The sequence below is a fragment of the Amblyomma maculatum genome, chromosome 10, assembly GCF_055883805.1.
Source record: "Amblyomma maculatum isolate TAMU_Amacu chromosome 10, ASM5588380v1, whole genome shotgun sequence".
Taxonomy (NCBI): Eukaryota; Metazoa; Arthropoda; class Arachnida; order Ixodida; family Ixodidae; genus Amblyomma; species Amblyomma maculatum.
Window position 1 is genome coordinate 20,449,893 of NC_139353.1, and position 21,255 is coordinate 20,471,147.

The following is a 21,255-nucleotide window of genomic DNA, read 5'->3' on the forward strand; positions in this document are numbered from 1 at the left end:
CTTGCTTTCGATGGAAATTTCGATAACTGGGCAATCATTTCTATCTCTCTTTGACTACACGCGTTGTGATCGATGCTTCTGTGCCGCGTTCCCGTCTACAGCCCTGCTCTTCCTCCGCCTTCTTTCCCGTGTGAGCCTTCAGGACAAATAAGGAGGCAAGAGTGCAAAAATCTACAACAGCGCGCTGAAAAAAAAAAATAATAAAAAAAAAGGAAAAGTGGGGAGGCCGACGACAACAGCTGGAAACATACCAGGTCACGCGAGGCTGCACGAATAGAAAATCAAAGGGTGCCCGGCAACCAAACTAGCAACATCCGGGCCCACGATCCGAGAACAAAAACAGCACTTAGCAGCAAAACTCGGGAGACCTACGAACAGCGGCGCCAAAAAACGCCCGCGGGGAGACGCTTCGCGACAGCGGTAAGCAGGCCTAATTGGAAACACCCAAAGGGAGGAGGCGAACACCGAATCGTCACGGGTGCAAAGAAAGGGAACAACAAAATGCCGCTCTATAATGACGCCCCGGGGAAAAGGGTTTTCGGGAAACAACACGGCCAGGACAGGAAAGCAAGCATAAAAGAGGCAGCTTCACATAACGCTTTAAGAGAGCGTGGCGCTCATCATGTAGCGTTGCAGCTAAGGTTGCCTACAGAACGTCCCCATTCTCCTCCTCCCCCTTCTTCATTAGCAACAGAAACAGTGACGCTCGCCGGAATCTGCTAATACAGGGGACGAGGCACGAGAGAGAAGCGTGGGCGTTTAATTGCAGACAAGAGCTTCGATCGGGCGATTGCCAAGGGCCGAAAAGAAAGAAGAAATAATAGAAAGCAACCAAGCTCTAGCTGGCATTTGCAACACAAAAAACAAACATAACAAAACAAAACAAAAAAACAACAAATTTCCGCGCGGCTACAAACAATGAGAGAGTGTAATGAAGAAAGTGCCGTCATCCTTACTTTCGCACGGGGGATGAAAGACAGATAGCAATAAAAAAAAAAAAAAAAAAGGATAAACTGGGTCCGATAGAATCGAACGAACGACAGGCGAATAACGGGGACTGAGCTAGATGCGAAGAATCCACCGAAAAAAGCACCGAGAGAACAGAAGCGATTCGGGAAGATGCAGATATATCCAGCGAGACTGACACTCCAGCATTAAGTAGGCGATACGAACCAAATTAAAATATTCAAGCCAACCGGTACGAAAGATCACTCAAGCACAGACGCCCGCTGATAAATGAATACGCGGGAAAGGGAAACGCAAAAAAAGGGGGAAAGTTTTAAAAACAACCAAGATAAATAATAGAGCGACAAGCCCAAAACACAAGCAATGCGGATACGCTGAAAGATGTAGGAATAGGAACGCAACCTTCCATCAGGGAATAATTTAAATGAGCCAGCTCAAGTTAGCATGTCTGAGAGAGTACGACAAAGTCCGAGTGGAAAAGAAAAAAAAAATCACAGCGTACAGACAACGATACACAATTCTTAAGAGGGAACACCGCCGACTCGACGTACAAGGGGAAAAAAAAAAAAAAAAACATTTCCAAATGAAGCGCATGCGAACATGGCAGACTGTTGACTCCGAAACTGCAGACCCGCGTAGGGATAAGGAGGGAGTTTTTACAACCCCCAAATCCAAACCATTCGGAGCGTAAGCCGCAGGTTATCCTGTCCGCAGCACAAATACGGCCACAGACGCGGCCATGCGCTACACAGCGAGAGGATCTAATCAGGACGGAGCTCGTTAATTGCGCATAAAATTTGCAAGACGAGACTGCGCCGACTGCTGATCTGTACAGCTCGAGGCCGCGAATGGGCCTTATCCGCTGGGGACACGGTGCGCGGGATGGAGGGTTGGGAGGGATGAGATCCCTAAATCGTAATCCAGGCTTCGATACAGAGAGCGAAAAAAAAAAAAAACAACTTCAAAGGTCAAATACCGGGAAGCCGAGTTCTCCCCCCCCCCAAAAAAAAAAAAAAAAACAAACAAACAAACAAACGATGCAAGAAGGGAGGAAAGTCAGTGACAAAATTCACGAGCCAAAAATTTACGCCAGCCCGATCCTGCGTGCTTGCGGCGATATCATGAAACAAGTTCAAGCCATCAGCGCTCTGTTTCGACAAGCTTTTCGTGTTGTTTGCACTGTTTTTAAGGCATATACTTAAATGAGCAAAGAGAAACGTACGCATCGATAGGGCTACAACGAGTGCATTCGGAACCGTGGACACGATATAAGGGAGATAAGAGGAATGAGCCAGGGATCGTTAGGCAATTAAATTTAACGAAATGATCGCGTCGTTTTAAACAAGCATTTAAACGTGCATTGTGAGGTTGCGGAGGCGGGTTTGTGGAAAATGTTCAAAGTTAGGAAATCGAAAGAGTTGGAAAAGAAAGGGGAAAGGGGGAACGTGAAGAAAAAAAGAAAAAGAAACAAGGAGTATAAATTAGTGGCACTGAAAACAATACACAATCAAAACAAAATGAAGAATGTTTGCAACCGAAGGAATAAAACAGAAAGTCAACTTTAAATTTAAAAGTAATAAGAGAAATTGGCATACCAGGCACTGCAAAGGAAGAACAGAGAAATACAAGCACAGCAAATAATACAAAAAGAATCAAAGAGAAAAACTCTCCACTGAGCAACGCTAGTGCTGCTCTGTGCATTGGGGCCTGCTGTAGTAATACAAAGTGCTAACTGAGGTGCCACGATTTATTGCAATGCTGCCAATAATATTTAGCCATTTAAGTACCTGCTGTAGACGCACTTACGAAGGCATACGATTGTCAACCAATCAATCATGAACGCACAAGAATGATAATGAACATACCACATTACTAACTACTGGATTGACACAGTTTGCAGGTGACAACCTCTATATTGCTTTTCACAATTTAGAAACATATACAGTAATCAATGCCTTTGCGAGATCAATTAACTGTACAGGCTGGCTAGGCTGTTAAGAACGCGATCGAACAGGCTCCGTTAAAAAAGAATGAAAACGACCGGGCACTTAATTCATCACACAGAGGTCACTAGCTCGCGTTGTACACACAAAAACAAAACGCAAAAAAGAAATAAGGCTCACAGCAACTTAAAACAAGCCCCTGCATCATAAACCTCCCCCCTCCCTCCCCTGACTTAAAAAAAAAAATATAAAAATATGCGCAATGCTTCTACAGCAAACAATATGCAAAGAATGGGTACTACGACGAAAGTCGAGAAATGGGGAGTGACCTAGGGCACGCGCTGAAAATATCGAAGACATTATTAGGAAGCAAAAAAGAAATGTGATCTCGAAAAGGTTAAAGGTCACGACCGGCGTAACGTGCGATTCCAACGACGCGCATATGAGAGAGAACCATTTCGAAGTCTTACACAAACTACAGCCTTTGTGGGGCCTTTTAAAAATGTTTGGGTAAGCAGAGCGCGGGGCCAAGCTGCCTGCTTCTGCGATTATGTTCTTCTTACCGTATTTTCTTTTTTCTCGATCGGCGTCATCTATGCTACAGAGATATAGGGCAAGAGTATCCCCGAGGCGACGAGGCGGAACGGAGACATTTTGCGCACATTTTCTCGCTTATCGAGAGCAAACATTCGGGTGAGAGAGACGCCACGTGCAAGCAAGTTACGCAAAAATAGTCCGCCCGACGTCCTCCTGATTTGCATTGCACGCTGCGTCGGAGGCAAACAGTAACTGCGAGAAATACTGCCAACGGCGACCCAGCCGCTGGTGGCACGAATCGGCGTTTGAACGACTTTTTGCAGCTAGGCCTGGAGGAATGAAGAAACCCTGACGCCGAACTTCGCTATCGGCGGGCCTCTTAAGGAGTCACGACCCCTCCCCCCGTAAATGCGATCCCAAATGTTTAATGTTTGCTTAAGAATGAAAGCGAAAGGCACCGAGTACAGAGAGGGATACGTTTTCATTTACTCCTCTTTTTCTTTTCTTTTTTTTTTTTTTTTTTTTTGAAACGCTGAGTCTCGGGCCCAGCTGAACAGAAAAATTCCGCTGATAAAGCCTCCCGCGCCAAATGTATGCTTATTTTCTCGGCGAGATCGTCCTTTCAAGCGGTAAATCGCGAACCGAAGAGTAGGGGTGAAATGATAATCCAGGAATTTCTATGCATAAAAAGAAACCGCTAAAGCGGCTGACTCCGCATCAAAGAGAAATCTAAGTATATAAGTAAAACACCCCCCGCGGTTCATTTTGAGGTCACATTTAAAGCATAAATGGCCGTGCATTCAGTCATTGGCCCACTGTCGGGCGAATGCGACTTAAAAAGGTTTTCCAAGCGAATGGCAAGAATATCGCTGGAAGCGAACATAGTTCAGTCTCAGTGGCCGAAACCCGAATAGCATGTGCCGGTGTACGCTTTCGAGAAGCGTGAAAGCAAATTTCGAAAAGAACATTCCTCAAACATCCCTCCAGCCACCTACGCATTAGGACATTCCCCAATGGGGATACAAACCAGCATTCGCAGAACGACGTCAATGCGAGCAGCTCAACAGATCTTGGCAAAGCCGGCGTTCCGCGACCATATACTCCTGAACCTGAATTTTTCGCGCTGGTGAGGGCACCGAAAGTAAGGCTGCTTCCGCCGAAACTGAGCTACTGCACGTAAATATCTAGCAAAAAAGAAAGTACAGACTCTTTCGGCGAGAGGGGTTAGCGAGGCAAATGCCAGTTTGCGAGGTAGTTCATAGCGGGTAACACGCCGCAAAGAGTGGACAGCGACCGAGGGCGTCAGTGCGGCCGTTCAAGCCGAAGACGAAGTCGACGCAGCCTTTCCGTTGTCTTCCAACTCCATTCATTGAGGAAGCACGCGCTAGTGCCGTCCGGTGATGCATATGACGCGCTTTGTACAGCTCCCTACGAAAATTTTGCCTCGACCAAAATCACGAAAAAGCCTTTATTTCTTGGCTTTCAACAGGCGCGGCAACGAGGGCTGTATAATTCGGGATCTAAAACTGAAGGAAAAGCTTCGGTTATAAATTAGATGCTTTAACTGGCAAGCAAATTAGTAAGCTCTTTTTTTTTTTCTTGCAATTTCTGCCTTCCGAAAACTATTTCGGCCACCCGAAAGCAAGTTTAACGAACCCCGCATCGTTTTTTGAATTTCCAGGCTCTGTACAAGTCTTCTCATTGAGCGGCATTGCTACGCGAGAAAGCAACCTATCACAATTGAACTTTTTTTTTTATGACGTCATCCCAACGTCATCAGACACTGTCGGCGCTTTGAGGCGTGTCTCCCGCGGATAAATTTTCAACACCACTCCGTACAAATGAGAGGTCGCAAGAAAGATATAAAGAAAGGTAGATCCCACTGCATCCTAACCGCGAATGAAGAGGCGAACAGCACGAATCAGGCAATCGAAAACACCTAAGCGTGACAAAAAAAAAAAAAAGAAAAGAAAAAAGAAGAACTCACTTCTGGCAGGGGCAAACGCAGATGCCGCAGCACTTTTCCATTCCCGTGAGATTCTTCTCGGCCTCTTTCATGTCGGCGTTGATCTTGTCCATGTCCTCTTCGATTCGATCCAGTTGCTCTGCACAGCGGCGCCACGAGGTCCCGCGAGGAAGGCGTTACACGCTTGCGGTCTAATGTGGCACGACACGCGTTGAGCGTGACGCCCATGCAAATAAAGCTAGCACAGTGCAAAATGCCAGCGGTCTAAACAATCAGCCTTCGATCACAAAGAGCCAACACTAACTTGCATGGCTCGGCGTAGTTAAGCGGGATAGTTTTACGCTTCATGACCCTGCAGATTAGCGCCAAGGCTTCTAATTCTCTTCTGGCAAATTTATAGGTAACCAGTCAATAAGAAATGAAGCCTTCAAACCATTCTTTCCGACATGGTGAAACAGGCAGCTGAATAGACGACAATGCATAGAAGCTGCATGTTTCATCATGTCTGAAGACCAACTAGCTCAACGTTCTACTGTATTATTCCTCCTTTTCGTTTTACTGATCTAGAAAGAAAACTATATAATGAGACCTATTTCTCAAGCTAAAGTTACACGATGCAGGAAAAGCTCGAGTCTTCAAAATGTGATAAAGCATCATTCGAATTGAACATTAATACCGCGGTCGCTCATGCAAGCGTACAGTGCGTCTATGCGACTTATTCCAAGTGCAGAGGAGCGAAAGACGCCCGTGAAAACCGCGAAATGCTAAGCTACTCCGACGTGTCATTCCATGCGCCTTCACTGCAAGATGCTTACCGCCTTGTTTGTCGAGTTCCACGATTGTTTTGACGCCAGCATCCTGAGCCTAGCTTGCCGAAAGCCGGGTTGTGGCCACCGGTGACCACCGCAACAGAACCGTAAATCACGCCGAAAATTGCGCGGTTTAGCGCGGTTTAGCGCGTTTTTCATAATGTCGAAGTAGCAGCATTGTTTTTTTTTTTTTTTTCGCACCGCCGCAACAAGTTTTCAGACCGGAAATTGAAATACAAAGAATAGCAGTGCAGCGGCCGTTTACGCGCGTTGCAGCAAAAACAACCGCGCAACCAAAGCAGCAAGTACCACACAAGTTTCCCCGCCGGTGCGTGGGCCAAATCAAACAGAAGTCACGAACAAAAGGGTGTTCGCAAATAAGAACATTTTGAAATAATAAAGAACAAACGAAACAGACGGCGAATGCCAACGAGGTGTGCGTGCATTCGTGTTCGCAGGCAGCGGTGCAGACCCGGTGCAGGGGAGGACGCAGCGTAGGTGCAGGGCATGGGCAAAGCGTCGGAACCAAGTCGTCAGGAAGAACGAAAACATGTAAAGGAAAAAAAGAGCAAAACGGGAAAAAAAATTAGAAAAAAGGCGATACCCATTTTCTTATGAGAATTTAATGTATGGCTAAAATAGCAAAAAAAAAAAAAAAAGAGCAAGTCAAAAGTATACGCTTGCACATTCCTGTGGTTCTAAACGTGCCAAATGCAGAAAATAGCAAAAATTGAGAGAGAACAGCGAGAGTACGCAAACGAAAATATACAAAGAACGGTGCGAAACTCAGGGCAACCAGGGAAACACAAAGCACTACAAGACACAACCAAAGACCGTGGTGGGGTCGGATGGGGTGGAGTGCAGATGCGTGCACACCGAAAACGATATCGTGACGTCACGCCGGCGAGAGCGTGACGTAAAGAATCCGTTCTTACCTCCTTGTTCGTCGAGCGCAACTAAAGTTCGTATTCCTGCTTCCTTGCTCTGAGAGGGGGGAAGAGCAGCGATTCAGCCAATCGCAGGCGGGGAAAGGGAACGAAGGTCGGTAAAGAGAGGGTAGGAGCGAAGGGAAAAAAGTCGACAAGTTTACACAGGATTACTGCAGGCACGCGTACAGAGGCACCACTAATGACGCCACACAGAGGGAACAGAGATGATTAGGAAGCAAGTTACCAAGAGCCGTCAATGTGGAGCCCCCGAAATATCACGGTAAATTGTAAATTCCGGTCGTAACGGTAAAATGGTTGTGGTAATTGCAGAAAAAAATGGGTGGGTTGGCTAAGCCTGCTTTTCGATCAAAAATTGCGCCGAAAGCAGCAAAGGCGGACGTTTGTAAGGTGCGATTGTTATATCTTCAAGTCACCTGTGGCCCCTTTGGTACGTGCGGTTTACAGTAAAAAACTATCGCCTCCTTGGCAAGGCAAGTTTCATGCACATGGTCCTTAACAGCGATAAATACAGCACACCAAACACCACTTAAAGGTGCTCAAACTTCGGCACAAAACTGGAGAATTTCCCAAGCACGAGGCTGCTGAAAAGCATTTTCATGGCGCTGTTCTAATATCGGCGCCCAGGTTTAATTGCCTCTCAGCCTCGTAAACCACACTTCCATATCACACCTGCAGCCTACAGAGCAAAGCGAACTAATAAGCAGGACGCTTGCTCTTACTGAATTCAAACTAGTCAGAACACATTCAATAGATATTACATCAAAACCTTCGACGCACATCATGAAGCATCCTCCACATACACACTTCAATGAGCTATACGCCTGACTAGGTGAAGAGTCCTGAAAGACGGTCCTTTGTGGTTAACGCTAACACGCCGGATAATGTGGCACATAAACACTGGTACATAAACCGCACTGAACAAAATTACACACTTCGCACAGTGAGGACCAAGTCCACGCGAAAGCGTACGACGGGGCACTTGGTACACTGAAAGGAAACTTGAAATTATGCGCTCTTGGAACAGAAGGCTCGGGAATAGGCCCGGTATGTGACCAAGACGTGCGTAATCACCTCCCCCCCCCCCCTCCCCCCTTAAAAGTCAGTATCAGCGACGATTTCCCCAATTTGCGTTTTCCTAGCAGAACTAGGAACGCTTCCTCGCCGAACGGTTAGGTTACCGCTGAACAGCACGTTTGGCAAAGTTTAAAAGCAAGAAAACAAGACAGTAAGAATCGGAATCCGCCTTTTTCAAAAAATGTGGCGCCCTCTGGGAGTGGTTGAAAATTCGTCTGCTAGTGGTTGAAAACGTCCTTGGCGGCAGCGAAATGACGGTGTGTGTTCTTGACAGCTAACGCCATCTATCGCACACGCCTGCCACGAATATTAACTACACATGGCCTCCGAGATTAGCTGCGGCTGCGACGATTGCGGAGGCCAAGAACTGCGCATGCGCAGCTGGGGCTGCTGGTTTGTTTTCAACCAGGAGAGACTCGCGCATGCGCAGAACGGCCTTGTGAAAAAGGCGGATACAGCTCTCTGCTTTTCGATCCTTGCCCGACTGAGCCGCCAACAAGCACTGCAGACACAGTCATATACTGACGAGACTCAGCCAAAGAAACCTGCTGACACTGCTGCGCATTTAAAGAAAGAAAGAAACATTGTAACAACCTTGTAAAAACAAACCAACAACGTCACAGGGTGCAGAGCTTAACCACCTCACGGAAAATAGAATTCAGAGCGTAACAACAAAAGGAAAAAGAAAAAAAAAGCAGCCTGTCCTTCCGATGCTATTCAGCGCCAGGTATAATCAGCTGCACTACAAATCCTCTCGACACTAACATGTCATATTCGCATTTATCATAATTCCAGACCTCGGCCGTCGAGCAGTCAATTTATTTGGTGCGAAATAAGAGCTACAACTACCCGAGACAAACCGGGTAGCAAAAGAACGATGAAGTGGAGAAACGAGCGTTCCCTAGACAAGCAGCTCAATGGCGACGGAAGAGCCGCAAGAGGAAAGGAAGGGACAGTCATTAATTTGCGCAAAACCGTCTAGCGGAAACGAAGATTTGTCGGCGTGAAGCTGCGGCCGTCGCTTTCCGAGCGAAGACGACGCGTCGTGCGCTCCACGTGTGCAAACATGGTGATCGTAAATTGCGCGCGGGCTAAAAGGAACTCCTGTCGTGAACGCTTCACTGGCTCCGCGCCTTACACGGACATATCGAAAAAAAAAAAAAAAAAAAAAAGAACACATTAAAGCACTCCCGGACAGCGCTACTCTTGCCGGTTTTAAGAAGAGCCATAGAGCGGAACGCATATTTTCACCGAAAGAACAAAAAGCAGAGAAAGACGAAACACAATTTCCAGTCTATTCTCCGCTAAAATAACGGCGCAGTTTCACGCAGATACGCTCTATTCACATGTGCTCTCGTTAGCCCTACCATCACACTGCAAGGAACTGGGAAGAATGGGAGATTCGGAGCGGTGAAACACGTGGCTACCCACACATCCGTGCACACAAGACGTGCATGACGGCGCACTCGGCGATAAATTCTACCAAGTTTAAAAGGAAAGGGCCGGCGGGCAAAATTTACGACGCATTTTATTTTTTTGATCCGCACCTGCGATGAAGTTATTTTTTTCAGAATTCCAGAAAAAAAAAATGGAGCGAAAGCAAAAATGGTGGGTAAAACAAAGCGTTAAGCGCCGAAGAAAGCAAAATGGCGTTCGGGTCACGCGCATTTCTCGTGTGGTAGCAGCGGAACGAGAATAGAATGGAACAACAGATTAGAACAGAATTAAATAGAATAGAATAGAAAATAGAAGCTACATCAGTCAAGGCCTTGGAGAACAACTACAAGAAAAAAAAAAAAAAAGGACCCGACAAACTAAGCTCCACCACATTGTCGCCAAAGTTTTAGGACCGGTGCGCTGAGATATTCGCAATGTGGACACCTTTCCTGTAGCGCGCGGTGCCGCAGGGGAAAGCACTACTCGGAACATACCTGACAAGTCTTCATAAGGACGGGAGACAGCCACAGTATTTAGTTAAAGAAAAGTAAAAGCAAGAAAAAGGGAACAGAAAAAAAATCCGCACGAGTGAGCGGGCTTATTAAATCTTGCGGCGACCCAAGAAGAAGGAGAAAGAAAAAGAAAGAAAAAGAAACGCGCTTCGCGAAGCGCGCCCCGCGTCCCTACACGGACCAGTGAACACTACCTCCGCGAGCGCCACAGCTCCGCGCGGGAAAACGATGAGGAGAAAGTGTCCCGCCCGCGGCATTTGCATAGTGAAGCAGCATACGCACGTGCGGGTGTCGGCGCTATCCCCATGGGCTTACGGTACAGCCTCTGCCAACCTGTTTGAGGAGAAACCTAAAGGCCCAGTTTCCGCGGGTGAAGGGCCTAGACTCCTTTGGGGACACGCAAGGGCCTACGCTGCACCAGGTGCGACCACCCAACGCTTTAACGTCACTTTTCAGGACGGATGTTCGCTAAAGAAATCATGAAGGGGACTTGAGGGTAAGTCTTGTGCATAATTATTCAAGAGGAGGGAGACCTGCCCCAAATAGCTCGCGCGCGAACTCCTGCGACGCCCCCTAACTAACCTAATTAGACCTTCCCTATAACTCGCCAACCTGACTTGACTATGCAAAAATGTTTTTGTTTTTTTCCACCTCCGCCAGCTCCGAACGTTTTCTTCATATGTTTCACACGACTCGGGTTTGGGACGCTGATCTTAACAGGCACCAAGGGTCGCGAGCCGATTTTCTGCAAGTATAATTTTCGCGAATATTGAAAGAAAACAAAAGTATGAATCTATGCAAAACCACTTTCGGAATATGACCTATCCCCCCCCCCCCCCCCCCCCTTCCTTTTCAAGCGCATCTTGCGAAGAGCATTGTCAAGAACCTCTCTGCAGAGACCTGCGGGCTGACAACTCTGGCTTCTCTTTCCAACTACATAAGCCGGGGAAAACTCACTGGAGTGCGACGTCACATCCTAGAAAATTTAAGAAAATAATACAAGTTATACAACTTAGTCGTTTTCGCAGCTGAGCTAGACCCGCGAATTATGAAAGCTAGAGAAAAATACTGAGCTCCTGGGTTCTATTTGGAACGGCAAGAAAATCGGGAACGAGGCTATATGCGACGCTTGTCACATTTCTCCAGAAATCGAATATGCTAAAGACAGCTCCCAGAGGCAGCGGCACGTTCCATTGTGAACGTAGCACAAATTTGAGACGATGGCCTGTCGACTCGAATTGAAACTGTTGGTGGTGCGACCGAACAAACAAAAGAATAGACGTAAAACCCTATGAGGAGGAGTCTGAAAATTTCCCACTCCCTGCTGGAAAAAAAAAAAAAAAAAAAAAGAACACGGGCGAGTCTAACCAATCTGGAAGTTTCTCACGAAACGTAAGAAGAAGCTTTTGCAGGCACTTGAAAGCCAACGAAAAGAGAAAATGCGACATAATTCAACAGAAACATTTACAGGCCACAATTTGAATAGGTAACTATCGTCCGCCAGTGAACCTTTCTTTCCGGGGGCGTCCTGTTATGGCTCGATAGTAAAACTCAAATAAAGCTGAACCCAAACGGTTCCAAGTGTAACTTGAAAACAGCATGATGGCGGGATTTCGGCAACAGACGTGTGCGCAACGGAATGAACAAAAGGAATAAACAGGCGCCCTCGCGCTGGGACCGGAAACGGAAATGCCGCAGAAGCAGACGACGGGAAACCCGAAATGCGGTCGCGTCACAGACGTGCGCGAGCAATGTAGTGGCAGCGCCTGTGGCCGACCAAAAGAACAAATAAAATAAAAATAAAAACTGCCCGGGAAAGCGGCCGGCCGCTTTTCAAGATGGCGCAGCGACGGAAACCTGCGGTTCTCTTCGCCGCAGGATGGGGACTGTTGTAAACCTCTCGCCATAAACTACAGCCGCAGCTTTCTTTTCTTTTTTTTTTTTTTTTAATCCTTACTCTCTCACAACCCACATTCGGGAAGAAAGGTTTGTCTTTGTGTTAAAACTTGACTGAGGCGACGGTAATGGCCCGTTAAAGGAGAAGGCATCCATTAACAGAGCCACCGACACGTCAATTTTATTTTTCTTCTGAGCTGAAAAAGCAAACAAACAAAAACAGCACGCGGCTCTCTCAGTGTAGCGAGGTGAAACTGCATGAACAGTAAAAAAAAATAAAAATGCATACAGGAATGAAGCTCATAAGAAATGGCCGCCTTATTGAATTAGAGAACGACAAACGGTTGGACGAGCATGTAAGTTGTGTTTTCTCTTGCTTTTTTTTTTCCCCGACCGACTTCGCCTGACCTTTATTTCCGTTCTGGTACATTAAGCCTCCGTTTTATATTAGAACAGGGAGATGGTGGAGTAAAAAGTAAATGCGGAGAGTGGCAAAAAGAGGGACTCAAGAACCATCGAGACATTAGAGAAATCGTACAGAAGAGAGCAGTGCGAAGGCCGAAAGCTCTGGGTCAATGCCTGCCCGGGTTTCGAGAGAATTGTTCTCCATGAAATGAGCCCCAGAAGGGCGCCGAATATTAACCAATTTAAATGCTAATGGAGTACAGCGCATCGACGCTGGCAATGTAATTCCGAGAAAAAATGTACTCAATAGGCTGAGGCTGAAGTGTGGAGCAGGCTGGAAGGGTGGCAATTACGGGAGGCCGTGCTATAAATACTGATTGTGCGAAAGTTTTTAGAACGCCCTCTAGTACGCCTTCGCAAAAAAAAAAAAAAAAAACCCTCCCAAATAGAGAGAAAAACAAAAGGAAAACACTGGCTCATTCATCTCTCATTTGCATTTTTTTTTCTCGTATCTGGGGCGAAAAATTCGACACCGTTTTTGTCGGTGGCAATTAGGCCCGACGTCTGTCGCAGCTGTCGCAGCCTCTCTCCAAAGAAAACCGCGAAGGCTGGCAATACAGGGTTGCGTCTTCATTAAAAGAGCAATCGAAACCGCGCAACTGATCAAAACTTAAAACTCCGGTTGCTCCTAATAATTCAATGTTCAATGCAAAACCATCAAGGTCACGCGGCCTTCTTTGTCGCAGCGCAGAAGTACTCAATGTGTCCAAATACTTGGCCTAAATGCGGGAGAATCCGAACGGCAAACCTCTATTTTTGTGACGTCACAACTAATATATTGACAGTGACATTTGCGCTGCGTAATAATAATAATAATAATAATAATAATAATAATAATAATAATAATAATAATAATAATAATAATAATAATAATAATAATAATAATAATAATAATAATAATAATAATAATAATAATAATAATAATAATAATAATATAAAATAGGACAAGTTTGCTTGCGGTCGTTTCAGTCATCTGTTGAATGGAGTTATCGCTTGCAACTGCCTTTTTAGTCACTCAACGTATGCATGACTTTTGCAAAGAGGCTTGTAACGCCGACTGACGACCATTATCTCGAGAAACGAGACACACAACCTGCAACAAAACCAAAAGCATATAGAAGTGCCCCGGAGTTGGGCCTCCTAACGTGCGGCCTCGGTTCGCGACTAGAGGTTCAACGAACTGCCGCGCCATCCAGTGTATTGCGGAGAAGAAACCGAGGCGACTGCTAACACGATAACACTACAGGCTTGCTTTCTCGCTCTTGCGTTTCTCGGCGCACTGCACAACTACCGAAGCCGTACATACTGTCGCGCGGTCTCTGCTCCACACTTCAAGACCGGCCGCCAAAAACAGGTATAGGGAAACCAGAAAAAGTCTACCACACGAGACACACACTACGTCTTGGCCTGAGGTGTAAACATGAACTCGTATATCGCTGTTCTGATTCGGTCAGTTTTAACGGCCGTGAACAAGATATGAAAAAAGGCTGTCCTGTGCCGAGGCACGAAACGTCCCGTCAACGCAGCGAGCCATAGATAGGGCCTGTCGACTGAAATTTCTCTGATTGCTTAGTTAGAATTTCCTAGAACCTGCTAGCGTGCGTCTGTAAAATTGCGTAAAAGAGCGTCATCCTAAGCGATAAAAAAAAAAAAAAGAGATAAAGCGCAAAGTTTCCGTCGCTGTACCAAAGTATGATGCGCCAGCTCGGCTAGCTCACAGCATCTATCTAGTTATGGTTACGGCCTATTTTAATTGCGGCACAAGTGTCTACAACCACAATTCACAACAAATGCAAGGATAATGGGCAGTAGGTGAAAGTTATTATCTCATAGCGGAGCTCATTCCCGAACCTTCTGTTCCATGCAGTCAGAGCGCTTTGCCCGTCTATGTTTGCCAACAGGTTGTTGTAACACACACGAAGAATAAACAGAAACACATTTGACACTTGCGACACCGTGACAGAGAGGCAAACAACATCCACACTATCGCAAAGAGTACCTGAAGGCACCTGTCTACATTGTTCTAACGTATAATCTTAACAAGCTTAATCCAGTTCGAAACATGTTAAAGCGTCTTCGCAACCTCACAGACCCTTATGCACGCCCACTTCAGAATCGATTTAGCGAGCCCGCATAAATTACGCTGGGCAACATACGCACGCATCAGTCTGCACAGGGCTCCCAAAAGTTTTTCAACGAGAGGATGCTTTAAAATGAGCCTTCGCACACTGGGCGTTCAAAGTGGGCATTAGGCCCACATCGTGAACTCGCCACGTCAGAGGCGGGATTCCAACGGGGCAATGATTCGCTGAGAAGCTGCGAGTTGATGCGGTGAGATATATCCACCATCACTACGAGACCGACTGTCGAAGTGAAGCGCGGATACGCGGGGTAAGAAATAAAGGCACACAAGCACGTAAACAACACTCAAGCAAATGTTCGCCAGCTTTCCAATAAAACATACACAGAGGAACAATGATTGGAAAAGGCCAGTAAAATAGCCATATTTTATCCCAAAGTTCTCTCTAAGGAACGATACAGGAGGCTAAAAAAAAAGCAGGAATTTTTCTTCTTTTTTGCAGCATAGGAATGGTCTGAAGAAAATTTTGCGATTTTACCTCAGGGTATCGCTTTGATTGGAATATACTTCGAAGTTGCTGGCTATTCCGCCGTTCAGCGCTCGTTTCAAGGAAATAGCAAGTTTTCTTAATCCGGTCACTGAATTGAGGCATGTGCCAGTTCGCAAACGTTGGCAGGCTGACGAACATTCATTCAACGATGAATTCAGCGCTACTGCTGTGGGGTATCAGTCACGTATTTCCCCGCTGATCTCCACTACACGTTCACGCTGCCCAAGTTGGCCAAGTTAACTAGTCTTAGATTCATTATAAAGGACCAGTCTTAATTAGATGCATTCAGTCTTCGCCCCGCTAAAAAGGTGGTTGCCACAGTAGCTAGCACTGAATCGACTGCCACGCAGAAATTTTGTCAATCAGGGAGCATCGACATATTATCAGCAGGTTTGGAGACAGTGGGCCCATTAGCAGGTCGGGTAGGCCCCGAGCGCCAGAGGAAACGCTAACACTATAGCATCCAGTCAGAGTGAAAACGAAAGTTAGTAGTACAAAGTGAACAAGAAGCCAAGAAAGAGACTTACCTCTTCGCATAGCGCTATCATGTTCCGTGTCCTCTCCAACGACTGTAACGAGAGAAAGAACGGGTTGACAGTTAGAATCGCTGCACAATTAACAACAAAAGAAAACAACTGCGAACGTACGCCAGCAATTAGAGACAAACAATGTACTGTCGAAACCAGCAAACATCGCGTTTAAAGCCGAGTGAATCTACACCATAATCCGTGCCCCACCCCTGATACAGTATAAGCCACATTTCAATAACAACGTGAGGAATGCCTGCCGGAAGTGCCGTCTTATGTATAACCCTACTATCAGACATGGCAGTAATTGAATTACAGTAATGCAATTACTGTAATTTAATTATTTTTTCGGTAATTTGTAATGTAATGAATTACTTTTTCAGTCTGGTAATTTAGTAATGTAATGAATTACTTTTAGTACTACTTTCGCGGCAAAGTAATTAATTCCTCTTGAAATAACTTTTATTAAAGTGCGCCACTACTTCAATAGACAACAAAGTAGAGTGCGCGAAAGCAGGAACGACGTGCTGCAATCCGAAGCCAGCGTAACGGATTGGCAAAAGGTGACAGAATTGAGCTGAACTATAGTCAACTAGAATACTCTGGAGAGCAAGTTGTTGCTTTGTTTAATAGCTTTACTTAGTTTTTGCATTTATGGAAACTAGAAAGTAATTTCAAAGTATTTGCATTACTCAGTGTAATTGTAATGTAATTTCATTACTTTTGGGGAGCAGCAATGAGTAATGTAATTTAATTATTTTTCTGCGATTTTCAGCAAAGTAATTAGTATTGTAATTTAATTCCTTTTCAAAAATAATTTTGCCATGTATGCCTACTATATGCCCACCGTAGGACGAAAACCTTTCCCAAATCTCTCCATTTAGCCAGGTCTTAGCCGTGCCAGCTGAATCCTTTTGAGCCTTACAAAACTTCCCAATCTCATCCGCCCACTTAAACCTATGCACCTAAAAAACACAGCTTATTCACATCCAGCGTGGATACACCAGGGTTTCTTTCCATGCACTACTACTTCTTTACCGCTGCAATTAGGTAGCATAGAGGCCGACAATAAGTATTTCTCATTTTTGCTATGTTCCGGTCAAGACCTCTATCGCTGCAAAACACCCACTCAATCTAAATACAGGACTTGTCGAGTGTGCGCAAAATACAGTGACTTTATTTCTGACCCCGTCAAAAAAACATATCGGCACTCTTCTAGAAGGTAGCGTGTGTAATGATAGGTGCCTTTCACCGAAATGGGTACCGGTTTGTACCATGTAAACTAGACGGCGTGAGGCATTTTATTTACAATGAATCTCTAGCACGTAATCGAACTGCGCCAACCTTCGTGTTTTAACTTCGATCGATGTAAGATTCGGAAGGGCTTACGCAGAAACAAGTGTAATGGTCTTAAGCAGTAGCCTACATGTAAGCTTCGCTGCATTGCTAGTCATGTCTTCAGCCCAGGTAAATTTGTTTCAACGAGGTGTCCCCTTTTCGCGCGTATATGGCAGGACACAATACGACCTCTAAACGTCACACGAAAAACCTGACGTCATTGCTAAAAAAGCAAAGTGGCGAGCTGAAGTAAAGTTTTCGGTTTGCAGTATCTATTCGGCGGATGGTAAGTTACTTGTTTTTATGTGTGTTTGCAGCTTTTTGTTTTTAGTAATGTATCGAATTGGTTACCGTAATGTATAGACCAATTTCTATACTTATTTTTTTCTTTGCTGGCTCTTGAGTTCATAAATAAAAGCCATTACACTGCCTATATTGATTAGCGTTGCGGGTGACGTCATTCGTGCTAGCGCCAGAACACTGGCGCCCAATGTTTTGAAATAATAAACAACTGAATCCCGCCAGTTGTCGCTCCTAAGCCTCAGTCAAGGAAGGGTCAAGCATCTCAGCCACCCTCCGCATTATATATATATATATATATATATATATATATATATATATATATATATATATAAAAGTGAAAAATTGCTTCATACTGTTTCCAAGTTTATTTGTAGTCGACGTTTCGGCAGGAGCCCTGCCTTTCTCAAGACTTGAGTATTTCGCAGTCTTGAGAAAGGCAGGGCTCCTGCCGAAACGTCGACTACAAATAAACTTGGAAACAGTATGAAGCAATTTTTCACTTTTATGTAACCTCTAGCAACCAAGTACGTCTATTTACTTATCCTATATATATATATATATATATATATATATATATATATATATATATATATATATATGGCGTACGAAAGAGCGAAAGAAGATTCATGATACGGGAGTATTTCGGGAGCTCCAGAACTCAAACCTGATTCTCTCAGCACGCGGCCCGTCTCAAAAAAAGGCGGGCAGAATGAAAGGCGCACTGAACAACTAGGCGACCTACCAATCAGAGATTGGCTACAGCACCGGCACTCCATGCTACTTCCGAGCTGTTCAAAGCGCTATCCCACACCTGCGCGGCAGCAGCGGGAATACAGGGAAGCAGCGATAATCCATCGCCGATTTTGCTCTACACTTCCGGTGCGAAAACAGTTCCCTTGTTCGTCCAGGGACGAACAGGAAAAAAAGGACTCCGAAACCGACTCGCCATTTAAGTGCGCGAAAAAGCGAAACAACAGGCAAGTTCCGCGAAAATAAGGTCGATATCCTAAGCAGCACCAAATCCCCGAGGCGAGCTTACATTTGCACCAGGCCGTACGGAGACAGCGAAGAGGAACGGCCGACACGGCCGAGAGGCAAGAAAGCGCGGCGTTCATTAGCAACGCTTAATTAAAAAAGGGTGTCGGAGCAGTGGCGCCAGAAAATCGACGTCCCCCACTCGGCGCACACCGTACGACACACATCGACGGTGCTTGCGGGCAGAAATCAGCGAACAAGAACAACTGCACAAAAATGGCGCTTAAGATCGCGCTGAAATCGAGCAGGGATTTCACGAATACTGCGGGAGCGGAACGCAGCGTCTCCCCCTCCCTTCCCCAAACTTTTCTTCGTGCTTCTCTCTCTCTCTCTCTTCCAAACATTTATTCGTGCTTTTCCGACAGAAAGTGCAAAAAAAAAAAAAAAAAAAAAAAAGGCGCTCAAGATACCCCAGGCATCCTGTGGAAGGGGAGATGCACCCACAACGCTGTCTGACGAACTCCGTGACACGCATCCCGAAATTAAACAGGCATACCCGAACACTTAAAAGGAATAAGAAAGAAAAAGCCAAGAGTAAAGAAAAGAAAGAAAAGCGCCCCAATCGCAATCGCCGTAACATTCTTTTTTCTCTTTTTTTTTCCGCGCAGCCAATTCACTCACCCCGAGCTTGTAGCTCATTTCCTCTTGATTCCTTGTTTTTCAACGCAGAGCACTTCCGCCATCGGCAGTGCTTCCCGAATGCCGAACGCGCACCGCACGTCGGCCACTTTCGTAAAGAGCAGCAAGCCCGCACGAAGCACCCAATTTCCAATCAAGCGGGCCTCTAGCGCCACTGCTCACGCCACGCAGCAAACGCATCCGCGAACGCAAAAGCAGGAAATATTCCGCGGACGAGAAATCAAATGGGAAACAAGCTCCATTGTCTCAAACTTCACTACCCTCAGAGGCCGTTACCGGTGGCTGGAGCGGAGTAAAAAAGGACTGCAGATAACAACGCCAAAAAATCAAACGGTAACTTGAAAACTATACCTCATGCCGAGAAGAAAAAAAATGACAAAGGAACAACATGTCACATTTACCAGCGAAGAAAACAAAGAACACCGGTTGAAAAAGGGGCGCAGCGTTCTGAGGATAGCTGCCAGGAAAGGAGTATAGAACTGTTTATGGGGGCATTGCGCAGAGCGCAGAGGTGCAAGACGTGTGCTTAACCTCTTTTTAACCCCCCCTTTCCACGTTTTTTTCTCTTTTTTTTTTTTTTTGCGGATGCAATGAGATAGGACCTTAGCAACCGCTAGCTCCCTCAAACTTCCTCTATTCCTCACTTCCGCTACGCCGCTGCGTTCTCCCCCACTACTAACGCAGAGAGGAAAGGAAGGGAGAGTAAGGGGGCGGGGAGGGGAGGGGAGGATCCCATCGAACTACCAAAGTACGTCTGCGTGCAAAGGGAGCGAGCACGCCCAAGGAAGAAGAAAACGCGCTAAAAAGATACCAAACATTCCAAACGGCGTAGGCGACACAAGCAGAATTTATCGACGACGCTAATCTTCTTCCAAGCGTGACGTCGTAAATCACCTCCTGGACATCCGTCGGGAAGGCAGCCAACCAGGCAGCCAGCCAAACTATAACCAACAGCAGCGGTTCGTCGGGAACGCGATATGAATTTTAATCGATAACGCCGTTGGCTTTGCCACGAAGCGCGGCCTCTTTCTAGGCCCGTGGCGAAACAATAACGTGAACAAGGCAACAGCGATCGGGAAACAAAACATGCCGAAGCTATACAGAGATGAAGCTCGGTAGCGCGACTCACCCGACAGAACAAAAAACGCGGCTGAATACCAAGACGTTCCTCTTTTAGCGCGGATGATAAAAGCAAGTAAGAGCAAAGCAAAAGGCAGAAAAATGTTGCGGAGGTTTATCGCGGTTAAAACATCTTAGTTATAGGAGCGGAAGCTCTGTTAGCATGCATACACATTGGTTTGGTTCGTTCAATTTTTATTTCAGGCTCGCGCCTGCGCGCACTCGTGCCGGGCCAGCACGCTTCCCATCTATGGCGAGACTAAACAACCAAGCGCCGGTAGCACCGGCGAAGCGCAGCTGTCATGCCCTCGCCTAGTGACGCGGTACACAGCGGCGAGGCTCCGGGCGAGCGCAGCTTCGGCGCCTCTCCACAACGGATCACGTGACGTGACGTCATACAGACACACATCCGCTCCAGTGGCTGAAGTTCAGCCCAACTTCACCTTGGGAGTTGAACTCCGAAGAGTGGAGCTTGCGCTCCCAAAAAAGAAAACGTCCGGCAGCGCATGAGCATAACGGCACGTTCGCATGGAAAATTAAATGGCCATTGGGTGAGTTGAGAGGATAAATGTTCGCGGACGAACGGACTCGTGCCGAGGAGAGACCGCAAGGAAATGTCCATCACTCTTCAGCGTTAAAGATGCTTGAAAAAGATTACTTCCCGTTTCATTGAATCAGGCGAAAATGTGCGCCAAATGCTCCCTGAAGGAACATGCGTACAATATATTTTGTTGCTTCGGTGCACGCTGCGTAAACGTTTTCGTTTTGTTTGCGCTGCGGTCATATTTAGCGATACTTGTTGAACAACAGTATTTTGTTGTACATTGAATGGTAAAACCTGCCACTGTCCACTGGAGAATATGCCCATTCTGCCCTGATTCAAAATTTCCAAAGTCCTCCGCTACGGCGCCTCTCATAACCCGAGTCGCTTTGGGACTGTAAACCTCATAGACCAAACCGAATATTTAATTTTTTTTTTATAGCAGAGTGCGAGTTTTGTATGAAAGAACGTTTGGAATAATAACATTAAAAGACAGGTACGAAACACAATCAGGATCATAATGGGCAACCGTACGCAAACTCTATGTCTTTTATTGCGATAGCAATAC

General features: G+C 46.0%; 1 protein-coding gene across 3 annotated transcripts in view; it reads right to left on the reverse strand.

Moving 5' to 3' along the window:
- The window catches only part of Snap25 (Synaptosomal-associated protein 25kDa), a 113,701-nt gene that overhangs the window by 41,018 nt on the left and 51,428 nt on the right, over positions 1 to 21,255 (reverse strand). For 2 of the 3 annotated variants that reach the window (XM_084582139.1, XM_084582141.1), the window contains exons 2-4: positions 15,713 to 15,754; positions 6,228 to 6,276; positions 5,434 to 5,551 (exon numbers count right to left, since the gene is read on the reverse strand). In XM_084582139.1, the coding sequence (XP_084438265.1) occupies positions 5,434 to 5,551; positions 6,228 to 6,276; positions 15,713 to 15,754 (209 nt within the window). Of the gene's footprint in view, positions 1 to 5,433; positions 5,552 to 6,227; positions 6,277 to 7,156; positions 7,206 to 15,712; positions 15,755 to 21,255 lie in introns of all 3 variants that reach the window. The other variant, XM_084582140.1, reaches the window with a different exon arrangement.